The sequence below is a fragment of the Oryza sativa genome, chromosome 7, assembly GCF_034140825.1.
Source record: "Oryza sativa Japonica Group chromosome 7, ASM3414082v1".
NCBI classification, from domain to species: Eukaryota; Viridiplantae; Streptophyta; class Magnoliopsida; order Poales; family Poaceae; genus Oryza; species Oryza sativa.
Window position 1 is genome coordinate 24,970,616 of NC_089041.1, and position 13,060 is coordinate 24,983,675.

At 43.9% G+C, this 13,060-nt stretch overlaps 2 protein-coding genes across 2 annotated transcripts; one reads left to right on the forward strand and one right to left on the reverse strand.

The window, feature by feature from the left end:
- The first annotated feature begins 5,842 nt into the window (after positions 1-5,842).
- LOC4343844 (COBRA-like protein 1) lies at positions 5,843-9,571 on the forward strand. Its single transcript, NM_001422256.1, has 6 exons — positions 5,843-6,268; positions 7,147-7,226; positions 7,862-8,318; positions 8,476-8,629; positions 8,713-8,990; positions 9,060-9,571. Exons 1-6 carry the CDS (start codon positions 6,190-6,192, stop codon positions 9,350-9,352), a joined length of 1,341 nt encoding a protein of 446 aa, NP_001409185.1. The 5' UTR covers positions 5,843-6,189; the 3' UTR covers positions 9,353-9,571.
- Positions 9,572-9,704: 133 nt separating this feature from the next.
- LOC4343845 (COBRA-like protein 6) lies at positions 9,705-12,460 on the reverse strand. Its single transcript, NM_001422257.1, has 6 exons — positions 12,350-12,460; positions 12,177-12,256; positions 11,289-11,745; positions 11,075-11,222; positions 10,670-10,995; positions 9,705-10,256 (listed from the first exon to the last, which is right to left on the reverse strand). The coding sequence occupies exons 1-6, from the start codon at positions 12,405-12,407 to the stop codon at positions 9,970-9,972; spliced, it is 1,356 nt and encodes a 451-aa protein (NP_001409186.1). The 5' UTR covers positions 12,408-12,460; the 3' UTR covers positions 9,705-9,969.
- Between the last annotated feature and the right edge of the window lie 600 nt (positions 12,461-13,060).

Genomic DNA, 13,060 nt, shown 5'->3' on the forward strand with positions numbered 1-13,060 from the left:
TGACACCGATTCCAAATACTCAGATGTCCAAATATTTTCAACCAATTGTAAACTTGGGAAGAGAAGAAAATGAAAATGTAAAATTTAACTAATGATGTTACTGAAAAGGAATATATTCCCTCGGTCTTAATCTTTACTAAACAAACTAGGAAATGGTTATATTTTGAAAAGGAGGGAACGCTTATATTGTATACGAAATTTGATAGTAGAAATGCTTATGTTTCAGAATAGATGGAGTTGTAGGCTACACTATTTGCTGTAAATGCAATTGTCAGTTTTCCTTTTTGTGGGCATTAAATCTGAGGAAATACAATCAACATGTTTCTCCGTTCGGCCTTTCGTGTCCTACTACTAATGAGGCCGAAAACATTGGCAGCCCACGGAACGCTCGGGCCAAGTACGTAGCCATGGCTGGCACGCCCACAGCACAACCAAATAGACCGCCCGGCATGGCCAGAGGGTCGTGCCGGGCTATGCCCGCTCACGGCCTGCACCTACAGCCTAGACACGATCCAATATGGATCGGGTTGTGCCATGCCGGTCGGAAGGCACGATAAGCCCACCGCGCTCGTCATTGAATACGTCTAATTTGCGTCCCTCATGTCTTTGGGTCGTACTTTGTATGGTTAGAACAAGTGCCTTGTATAGACCGCACCATGGACCGGGCCGCCGTGCCTTATATATAATGCACGCGCGCAAGCGCATATGGATTTGTGGATCCAGCCCAGAGACAAAGCTTGGGCCAGCCTATACTAATTTACTACTTCCTCTATCCCAAAATATAGTTACCTAGTATAGGATGTGACGTTACCTAGTACTACACAGCCTCCTGTCCAGATTCGTATTACTAGGTAATATCACATCATGTACTAGGTACTCCCTCCGTCCCATTTTAAGTGTAACTATAAGTTTACACGTCTAATTTTGATCGTCTGTTTTATTTAAAATATTTTTACAATTAGTATTTTTATTGTTATGATATGATAAAACATGAATAGTACTTTACTCGTGACTTATATTTTCAATTTTTTTCAAATAAGACGAACGATCGAAGTTGGGCGCGGAAAACCATGGCTGCACTTAAAATAGGACGAAAGGAGTAGCTACATTTTGGGATGGAAGAAGTATCATCTCGACTCATCATGGTGAAAAAAAATCTTAGTCAATGGACTTTAAATCTTGGGTTAATTGGATCCATACCACTGCAACTTTGCTAAATTAAAAAAATACCACTACTATTCATCATATCGGCTGGGTGCCACTGAAAATTTCAAAAATTGGATCCATGCCATTCCTGTCACTTTTTCCGTCTCATCTCTCACATCGTCTCATCCTCATCCCCTCCACACCGTACGACGGCCGGCACGAGCGGAGGACAGGTCGGTGCGGTCACTGCCGGGCCTAGTGGGGTCTCTCTGGTGCGGTCTCCGGTGCCGAGCTCCCTCGCCGCCACCGCCGAGCTCCCTCACCGCGGTCGAGCTCCTTCGCCGCCACCCAGGTCAGCCTCGCCGTTGACGACACTGACAGCGGAAGCCACCTCACGGGCGTCGACTCGGCGACCATCGTGTTGTCGGGGCATGCGACGAGGAAGCCGAGGCATCCAAGGAGGAGGCGGCAGAGTGGGCCGCGGCTGCGCCGCCGTCTCCGGCCGGTGGCGTCGGCGTCCCTGGCCGAGGGCACGCGCGACGAGGTCCTTGCAGCGGCGAATGACCGGCGAGGCGACGAGGAGCAGCTGCATCGCTCCCCTGCGGCATCCTCAACCGCCGTCGTGGCATGGGGGCCGCTCCGCACGGGATTCCGGCCGCCACTTGCGCGCCTGCGCCACCACGAGAACCCTGAGTCGCCTCCGCTGCTCGCGCCTGCGTCGGTGTCGTTGCCGAAGCCGAAGTCGGTGGTGGTGTCCTCTGGCTCGGTCCTTAGACGCGGAGAGACGGCATCAACAGGAGTGGATGGAAAATGCGACGGAGTGGCATGGATCCAATTTTCTAAAATTGCAGTGGCACCCAGCAGCGATATGATGGATAGTAGTGGTATTTTTTTAATTTGGTAAAGTTGCAGTGGTATGGAACCAATTAACCCTTAAATCTTAGGCTCTAGGTCATGGCCTAGAATGCCCGCTGATATCAGCCAATTCATTTTTTTGACTTGCTGAGGAAGAATTTGCAAATTAATAAAACCGGGTGGACGAATTTTCCATCTCCAGGGGAAAAGACTATCATCTCCTACCAGATAAATTCCTAATTCACCTTTTGGGGCTTCCACTCTTGTTTTGACAATTCAAAATTGGGTGAAGGTTTTTTACCAAGAAATCGATATTCAAAATCATTCCATTTGGAATTCTTTGCTTTCTTAAAGCGTCGGACTTCTAAATTCTCATAAGGGCTCCCAGGAATTTTTTCTACAGCCTGTTGAATAATTTTGATTGATTCCCTCGTTTCACCGATTCGTACTAAATAGCGTGCTAATGAATCCCCTTCTTTTTGCCATTGGATTTTCCAATCGAATTGATTGTAAGACTCGTAAAGATCAACTTTACGAAGATCCCATTGTATTCCAGAAGCTCGTAACATGGGGCCCAATAAGCCCCAATTTACAGCTTTTTCTCCGCTAATAAAACCAACTCCCTCAACTCGTTCCAAAAAAATGGGGGGATCTAGGTCCACCCCCAGTGCCCCACAGTCCCACTCCGCTGGCGGCGAGCGAGCCTTGAGCGGATGGATGCCATGGTAGGATGGGTCACCACTTCAACCGTCTCCCATGTATGCAAGCGGCCAGCACAATATCGGTGAATGGTCTGTCTCCTCTGTCATCCACACGCGATTATTGAACGGATTATTGTCATGGGTTTTCTAACCTACGGTAAATAACCTATTTTAATGATCTGGTGAGTAAAGGTGAAAAGAACGAGACGAGCTATGTGCAATGTGCTGGAAGAACACGCTTTTTTTTTTCCTGTAGCGATCAATTGCCGTGTTTCTCCCTTGGCTTAGCTGTGCCTGTGCTGGACTGGATGAATTGAAAGTGTGTAGACAATGGATCCTGGAGTGGAAGACGGATGTTGACTCGCAGACGAAAAGAAAATCGTTGGTTGCGTCACCGCGTTGCTCAAACGGTTTTTGAGTCCAGTCCAGCTGTGTGGGGGTCAATATCTATGGCCATATATTTCATCCTGGTTTTTTCGCATTTTAGCTATTCTAAAAATATGTTTGTCATACAAATGAAGTCCCAAAAAAACCTTATTCTGAAAATTAATTGATTTAATGAAAATTTTTAGGATCCATGATGAACACTAGAGTAAAATACAGAATTTAGGATAGTAATTTTTCAGGTGTATAATGTTGTGGCCGAGATATTGGGTACCAATATGTATTCTCCACGTATTTTCCCTTCTCAAATAATTATATTCTTCCAATCATTTTCATCTACTCCTTTTATCCTTTTTAGAATGAGGTATACTAAATCTTTTGATATTACTTTACTATCCTTTTCTTCTCGTTTTGACTGTACTCCCTTCTACTTATTATCATACTCTCTACACTAAGGGGGTGTTTGGGACAGTCCCAAACACCCCCTAAATAGAGGAGATAGTAATCTTTTAGTATCTTGGTTGATATGCCTTTTACTTTATAAAACAACAATATTTTTAGGACAAAAGAATCACTTTCTTAATTTCCATAAAACCTCCAAAAATTACTTACATTTTAGAACGAATTCTGCATTGTTAGTCCACCACTAATAAGGCTGAGTTTAGTTTCAAAATTTTTCTTCAAACTTTCAACTTTTCCATCACATCAAAACTTTACTACACATATAAACTTCTAACTTTTCCATCACATCGTTCCAATTTCAAACAAACTTTCAATTTTAACGTAAACTAAACAAATCTTAAGTATGCTTGGTGTACAGACGAGTTCCGCTCAGTTTGTTTGTGATGGTTCCCAACCTCTCCTTCTCGATTTCCGCACGCACGTTTTTTAAACTACTATTTTGGTGTGTTTTTTCAAAAAGTTTCTATACGAAAGTTGTTTTAAAAAAATCATATTGTTCTATTTTTTAAAAAAAAATTAACTAATACTTAATTAATCACGTGGATCGTACCATTTTCCCGTGCTAGATCCAAACGTTCCCAACGTGCTCTCTCGAACAGAGCCTCGACCCTTGGCTTTCAGTTACTTCCAATGGCCAAAAGCGAGTCTTCGTGCATAAGGAATGTCGGTAGTAACGCGGTTGATGATCGTGTAGAATATTCGAGCTGCTATCGAAGAATCGAGTGATGACCATTCATTAGTGATTCTTTTTCCTTGTAAATGATTGCGCACATCGAGCTCAAAAGTGACTTTCCTCTGTTCATTTTTGTCAACAAAGTTTTCGTGTGTAGGTGAGGGTAAGCTTAGCACTCACCGCTCAGCGCAGTGAGGACCAACCGAAATTGATAAGGGATAGTATAGGTTTGTCAAGTCAGGGTTCTTTCTGAAGATTTCATGGATGATAATGTTCTGAAAGTCCGGCACGGATGCAGGCTCAGTGACCGAACGTTTCAAGCTCAGTTTCAGGTTTTTCTTCTGAAACTAATACACCCGGATGAGTTCGGATGGAATTTCCACTGGAGCCAGAACTTAAACTACAAGGCATTAATTAATATTCTATCACATATTCCTTCCGTCTCAGAATATGTTACATCCTATATTAGGCCCCATTTGATTCAAAGAAAATTCATAGAAATTTTAGAGGATTTTATTTCTATAGGAATTTTTCCTACAAAGCCCTTTAAATTAAAGGAATGAACCCTATGAAATCCTATAAAATTTATATGGAATGCCTCTTCCCATACAAGTTTTGGAGGAATTTTAAGAAGAGGTAGAACCTCATGGAAAAAATCATTTGAGTCTTTATCTCTCCTCAAATTCCTGTGTTTTTCCTGTGGTCCAATCAAACGGTCATTCCTACGTTATTCCTGTGTTTTGCAATCCTCTGTTTTACACTTACATTCCTGCCAGAATCCTATGTTTTTTTCTATTCCTCTGTTTTTTCATTCCTATGATTCAAAGGGACCCTTAAACTAAATTATTCTAGGATAGACCTATCCAAATTCATAGTATCATATCTCACACTAGATTAATTTATTCTGAGACAGATGTAGTATTTACTCGCTACTCACACAAATATAAGCATTTGTGAGGTATAAGTTCTCCAATATATCCAACCACCATTCATATTGTAAAGGTATCAAAATTATTTCATCTTAGCTTTAAATTTTTCTTTTGCTAAAACTTATAAGATTCTTCTATCTACGGATGGAGGGTGCATATGAGACAACAACATTTAGCTCTCTTGTCCCTCAAACCATTGAAAAAATTACAGGCTCATCGTTTCGTCTAATTATAAATCATAACACATTATTCGTAAAATAATAATTTATAAGTAAAACTTTTATATATGTATTTCAATACTATAAATAAATTATGACTCTAAAATTTAAACTTAAAATTAAAATTTTGGTTATGGCTAATAGGCTAAAGGGCAACAACAAAAGAGAGAACAGAAAATGATACATTTAACTTTAACTTCCTCGTTTTCCGTTAGCACACTTTTCAAACTGTTAATTGGTGTGTTTTTAAAAAATAGTTTCTATATAGAAGTTGTTTTGAAAAAGCAAATAAATCCATTTTGTAATTCATAATAGTTAATACTTAATTAATCATATGCTTAATAAGATTTTTCGTTTTGCGTGCAACAAAAATTTATCTCCAAAACAGTGAGTAGTAAGTAAAACAAAACAGTGCAGCTGTGCACGGCTGGCATTGGCAATCTAGGAGCAGTGTGCTTGCAGTTTTGCACTCCCTGGAAAGAAAGAAGAAAAACAAGAGGAGGATTTCCCCCACAAGAATAGCTCAAACCTGTCTGCATGCATGTCTGTCTGCACTCTGCATCCATCCATCCATCCATCCATCCCCGGGCAGACACGGATTCAGACGCGCAAGAAATCTCCCTCACCTTTACTTGCAAACATATACCCACAAATCTCTCTCTCTCGCCCGCTTGTCTTGTCTGACTTCTTGTTGCCTCTTGCCTCCTTCTTCTTCTTCTTCGTCTTCGTCGTCGCGAAATACAGGCGTGTGGGGCGAGAGTGATCAGGTGGCAGCTGGGTGTTTCTTCTTCTTCTTCTTCAGCTCGAGTTCTTCCTTAGCCATGGCGCTCCTGCTGCTGCGTATGGGCGTCTCCGTCGCGCTGCTCGTCGCCTTCTTCTCCTCTCTGATTCCGTCGTCAGGTCGGTGCCTGTGCCTGTGCCTCTGCATTTCCCATTGGTTCTTGCAGTACTATTTGGATTTCGGTTCTTGGTTCTCAGGTTGTTCTTCTCCGGTTGATTCATTCACGCCTAAATTTTTGCGTCTTTTTTTTGGGTGCCGTGTGCTGTATGATTCGTCTGTAAGGATTCCGGAGTTTTTTTTTTTTTGGTGTTGTTTTTTTTTTCTTCTTATTTTACTCTATTCGGAGAAAATTTCTCTTCCCCATCGTAGCGCGATTATCGTGATCAAAATGGATGTGACAATAAAGGAATGAGCTGTTTTCCGTTTACCTCATTAAAGATTTTAATTTGGTGTTTATGACCTTTCCAAAATGGACAATTAAGAGTCATGAATACCAAATTTAAATTTTTATTGTTGTATATGCGTGGTGCGATGGGTTTTGCTCATAGTATATGTTTGTTTGTTTCGGATCATATGTCAAAACAAACTATTTCTGTTTAGTTCATGATCAGGTTTTAATCCATTTTTCCAAAAAAAAATGTCAAAGCAAACTGAACATGTAGCGAGTGTGTGCATATTATTTCTGTTAGAGCTCAGAGCGAAGAATCAGCCTTATGTGTCGCGTCATGCTACAATCGTGATCTTTTCTTGTTACGTACTACTATATGTTGTTAACACAAATATTATAATCACTGAAGCTATTGGCACAAATCACTATTATGTTTCATGTATGTCTATTCATCTGAACTGTGATCCTGATCATGCACAAGATGATAAAGTTCGATCCTTTATCTTCACATGCATGATTAACCATCAAAGATGAGATGTGCCCTACCAAAACGTTCTTCAATCTGGATGTATCACTAAATTCTGACTTGTTTCTTGATACATTATGCAGAGGCATACGATCCGCTTGATCCAAATGGGAACATAACAATCAAGTGGGATGTGCTGCAATGGACTCCAGATGGATATGTTGTGAGTAAACCTTAATTTACTATTATGTGTCTGTAACTACTTTATTACCATTATCATCTATCAACCAACTCAATGCATGTCGCTGTTGCCACATGAGTCCACATCTGCTTTCATCAATCTCTGCACATTAGTACTCTGTCTTGTTGGCAGATTGACGCTTCACTGTCTCTCTTTTGTAACTGAAACACTGAAAGTAGTGGCCTTTCGTTAAATTTCCATTCATGCCACTTTTTTAGCTTTTGACTTTCTTGATAAACTTACAACTGGCATGACCAAATACTGGTGCATCGATGCTTGCAATCCATGGTTGCTGGTCAAAGACATGACATCACGACACAAATCTATTTTCTTTGTATTTATCTATTTTATCTGTTAGACTGTTACTTATAGGTGCTCTGAACTGTTGATCTTGATTAATATCAGTACTCACAAGACATAACACAAACCTTACATAAACTCAATTTTGTTGCATTTTGAACTAGTCAAGACCAAATCTTTGCACTATCTCTTATCTTCAGTGTATTTTTACACAATTCAGAAAACTGTCAACCTGCACAAAATTCCCTTCCTGCCTTCCTGGTTCACAGGACTTGTGATTAGTTGCTGAGATAATGTTAAAAATCCATTTTCTCCAGGCTGTTGTTTCACTATACAACTATCAGCAGTATCGACACATTCAATCACCCGGATGGAAACTCGGATGGGTGTGGGCAAAGAAGGAGATAATCTGGGCGATGAACGGCGGCCAAGCGACGGAGCAAGGCGACTGCTCAAAGTTCAAATCAAATATCCCACATTGCTGCAAGAAAGATCCTGAGATCGTGGACCTGCTCCCGGGAACCCCTTACAACATGCAGATTGCCAACTGCTGCAAGGGAGGAGTGCTCAACTCGTGGGCACAGGACCCTGCAAATGCCATAGCATCATTCCAAGTCAGTGTTGGTCAGGCAGGGACGACGAACAAGACGGTGCGGGTGCCGAGAAATTTCACCCTGAAATCTCCAGGTCCAGGGTATACCTGTGGCAGTGCCAAGGTTGTGAGACCTACCAAGTTTTTTTCGCAGGATGGAAGGAGAACAACTCAGGCTCACAGTAAGATTTTTTTCTGAAGTTTCCATGATCTTAGTATTTGCCGTGCAAAGTAGTTCAGGGATGAGCTTACAATCTATTGCAACAGATTCAGAATTGTTCTTGTTTCGATACTGCCTTTTCGTGCATCATCGGTGACCGCTTGATTTCTTTTGTGCAGTGACATGGAATGTGACTTGCACATATTCACAGATTGTCGCGCAAAGATCTCCGACGTGCTGCGTTTCGCTCTCGTCTTTTTACAATGATACCATAGTTAACTGCCCAACATGCTCATGTGGCTGCCAGAATAATAAACCAGGAAGCTGTGTAGAGTAAGTTACATTAACATGACAAAACTACTCAAAATCAGTTTTATGTTCAGTTAACATGACTGTTGCAACGTACTGTTTGACAGGGGAAATTCTCCTTATTTGGCTTCTGTTGTGAACACCCATAACAAGGACAGCTTGACACCTCTAGTCCAGTGCACTTCTCATATGTGCCCAATAAGAGTTCATTGGCATGTGAAGGTTAACTACAAGGAGTACTGGAGGGTCAAGATCACAGTGACAAACTTCAATTACAGGATGAACTACTCTCAGTGGAACCTAGTCACTCAGCACCCCAGTTTTGACAATCTGACAACCATTTTCAGCTTCAACTACAAATCTTTGAACCCATATGGAGTAATAAGTAAGCCCTGAAAACAATTCTACTCATGTGGTTAATTATTTTTCAGATATTTACTGTTTCTTTTTTCAGATGATACCGCGATGTTATGGGGAATCAAGTACTACAATGACTTGCTCATGACGGCGGGTCCAGATGGAAATGTTCAGTCTGAGCTTCTGTTCAAGAAGGACCCCAAGAGTTTCACCTTTGAGAAAGGCTGGGCCTTCCCAAGACGTGTATACTTCAATGGTGACAACTGTGTGATGCCACCACCAGATGCATATCCATGGCTGCCAAATGCTTCAACAAGAGTGATGTCTTCAATTCTCCTTCCATTCATTACCATTTGGACAGCACTGACATTCTTGATGGTTTACGCATAGTGAAAGGAAATCGTAATTTTACGTATTCAGGAAAGTTTTGACCTTGTTGTGCATTACAAAGTTTTAGATGATATGTTGCATGAAGAGAAGATTCAGTGCAGATACCTAACCATAAACCGTCGTTGATCATTGTATAAACTTACTTGTATACATTTAATCTCAGACAAGATAAGATGCAAACACAGTACTTCTTAAGGAATTTTATCCTCTCTTCCTTTATGAACCTTCACACATTTATCAGATGAGCATGTACTGCAAAATGAAGTTAGTTGATTTTTCCTATGATCATATATGAAAACTAACAGCTCATTTCAGATGCAACATCAGCATTCAGTGAACAAGAGACAAATGCTACTGATGTAACTGACTTCAGTCAGAGAATGTGAAACGTCATTGTCGCCTCATTCCATCCTGATTGAGTGATTGTGTCGTACAAATATGTTCCCAAAATTATGCTCATATCCCCTCCACTTACAGAATTTTTTTACCATTCAAAAACAAGATTTTTTTTTAAAAAAAAAACAATTTTTCCCAGTATGTTCAGAACATCAAAACACAAATCATATTCAGACCAAAACCATCCTCCTATCTGCTAATTCTGCTGCAGGTTCTAAGCACTACGCCATGAGGAAGAACACCAAGGCCGCCATGGCCACCGCGGAGCCGACGAGCGACGCCGCCGCCGGGGGAGCGGCGTTGGGCAGGTAAGGGTAGGAGTCCGGCGGCGGCATCTGGCACTCGTCGCCGTTGAAGTAGACCTTCCTCGGGAACGCCCATCCCTGCCTGAACGTGAACGTCCTCGCGTCCTTCCTCATCAGCACCTCCGACTGCACGTTCCCGTGCGGCCCGGCCTCCATCAGCTGGTCGTTGAAGTACTTCAGCCCATAGAACATCGCCGTATCATCTGCAAAAACCAAAATCCACATCCAATTCACATCCAATTCGCATCAAGGGCCGTGTTTAGTTCGTTTTCAAAAATAATTTTTAAAGTATACGGACATACATTTAAAGTATTAAACGTAGACTAATAACAAAATAAATTACAAATTCTGCCTATAAACTGCGAGACGAATCTATTAAGCCTAATAAGTCCGTCATTAGTAAATGTTTACTGTAACACCACATTGTCAAATCATGACGTAATTAGGCTCAATATATTCGTCTCGCAATTTACATGCAAACTGTGCAGTTGGATTTTTTTTTCGTCCACATTTAATGCTCCATGCATATGTTAAACATTTGATATGACGGAATTTTTGGAAGTTTGAAGTGAACTAGAAACAGCCAAGATCACAGAAATTCGCATGAAATACTTACTGATGGAGCCGTAGGAGACGACGGGCTTGTAGTCGAAGCTGAAGACCTCGGTGATGTTGTCGAGGTTGGGGTGCTGGGCAACGAGCGTCCACCCGGTGTAGTTCATCCGGTAGTTGAAGTTGACGATGGTGATCTTGGCGCGCCAGTACTCCCTGTAGTTGAGCTTCACGTGCCAGTGCACCCTCACCGGGCACATGTGCGTCGTGCACTGCAGCAGCGGCGCCGCCATTGCCGCCGCCGCGACGCCGTTGCCGCGCCCGTGCGCGTTCGCGTTCGCGTCGTGCTTCTTCCCCGTCACCGCCAGCCTCTTCCCGTCCCTCTCGCTCCTGCACACATCACGGCGAGAGAACGCGGTCAGTTCGTCGTCGGCGGCGGCGGCGGCGGCGGCGCGGCGCGCGTACGTACCGGACGCAGGGCTTGTGGGCGTCGCAGCCGCAGGCGCACTTGGCGCAGGGGACGATGGTGTCGTTGTAGAAGGAGGAGAAGGAGACGCAGCACGACGGGTACTTGGACGCCAGGTGCTGCGAGTACGTGCACGTCACGTTCCACGTCACTGCACACAAGCATGACATCATCAATGGCGGCGCCGGCGACGAAGACGAAGGTGTAGTCAACTTACTGAGGGCTTGGGTCTTGCGGCGGCGATCGGCGGTGAGGAAGACGGTGGAGGGGACGACCCTGGCGCGGCCACAGGTGTAGCCGGGGCCGGGGCCGAGGAGGGTGAAGTTCCTGGGGAGCCTGACGGTGCGGTTGGTGGTGCCGGCCTGGCCGACGCTGACCTGGAACGCGGCGGCGGCGGCGGAGGGGGCCTGGCCGTACGCCGGGAGGACGCCGCCCCGGCAGCAGTTGGCGATCTGCTGGTTGTAGGGGACGCCGGGGAGGAGGTCCACGACGGCGGGCGTCCGGCGGCAGCAGTGTGGGAGGTTGGCCTTGAAGCGGGAGCAGTCGCCCTGGTCCGTGGCCTGCGCGCCCACCATGGACCAGATCACCTCCTGCCGCGCCCACGTCCACCCCACCGTCCACCCCGGCGCCATTATCTGACGGTATGTCTGGTAGTTGTTGATCGTCACCATCGCCTGCATATCATATTATTGCACCCATCAGTTCATTCATCAGTTCGTCGATGACGAGCTTGACATGATGATCATATATATTTAATGGTAAAAGTTTTCTTTATTGGTTTTGCTATATATTTATCAAAAGAAATTGTCTAATATAAATACAGTATAATTATAGTGTAGTTACACTATAACTTGTATATATGTAAGTATGCAACTGCAATGTAATTTTCGCACACGCACAGGTGAGGAGATTCGGTCTCACGACCTCTGTTTGGCAAAAATAGCTTGTTACTGTGATATTTTTAGAAGTTGCATACAAATTGTACGTACTTACGTACGAGTTACAAAGTAATTTTACTATGATTATACTATATTTATATCTGATAAATTTTTAGAAGAAAACTGAACGACAAATATATAGCTAGTTCGAAAAAAAAAGTACTTACGACGTATCCGTCGGGTGTCCACGACATGACGTCCCATTTGATGGTGATGTTGCCGTTGGGGTCGAGCGGATCATAAGCAACTACAGAGTATTACATTTGCATCGATGATCAGAAGCAAGATTAGAAGAAGAGATATGATGAAGATTCAGGCACCGATCGATCGAAAGACGTACCAGCGACAGAGAGCGTGGCGGCGAGGATGAGGAGCAGAAGGGAGCCGAGCACCGCCATTGCTGCGAGCTGCTGCTTTGCAACAAGCTACAAACACTAACTAGACCTGCATTGGGGTGATGAGGGAGAAGACAGTCGCAATGCTGGGCTTTAAGGCAAAGTAGAGGCAGCTGCAGCGGCGGCGGCGGGGAGCGGACGAGAGATGGCAAAGCGCCACCAACCGGTGGCTGTGCTTTAGTTTCCTTGGCGATGACGAGACCGGCCGGCACGGCTAGCGACGGCGGCCGCGACCCGTACGTGGCTGGCTGACCCTTTTTCTGCCGGTGAGTGCGTGGCTCGTCGTCTCTGGGTTGCTTGCGGTTGAGTTCCTCTCTGCTCAAGCAAGCGTGGTTGGTGGTGGTGATCAGATCACTTGGGGGAAGTGAGTGGGAGTAGGAGGCGAGAGGGAGAAGAAGATCGTGTATGATCGTGCTGCTTCCGGCCTTCGATCGCGACGGTTAAACGCCTCGCCGATCTCCCTGACACAGCTTTCGATTTGTGCAAACAATAAATATTCCATTTTGCTATATATTTGTCGACGAACCTTCATGTGATTTGTATGTAATTACATTATAATTTTGAACCTTCCGATTTGGTTGTGTGTGCAAGGAGGTATCGCAACCGACACACATACGAGGGGATTCAGTACGTTATCTCGAGGGGATTCAGTACGT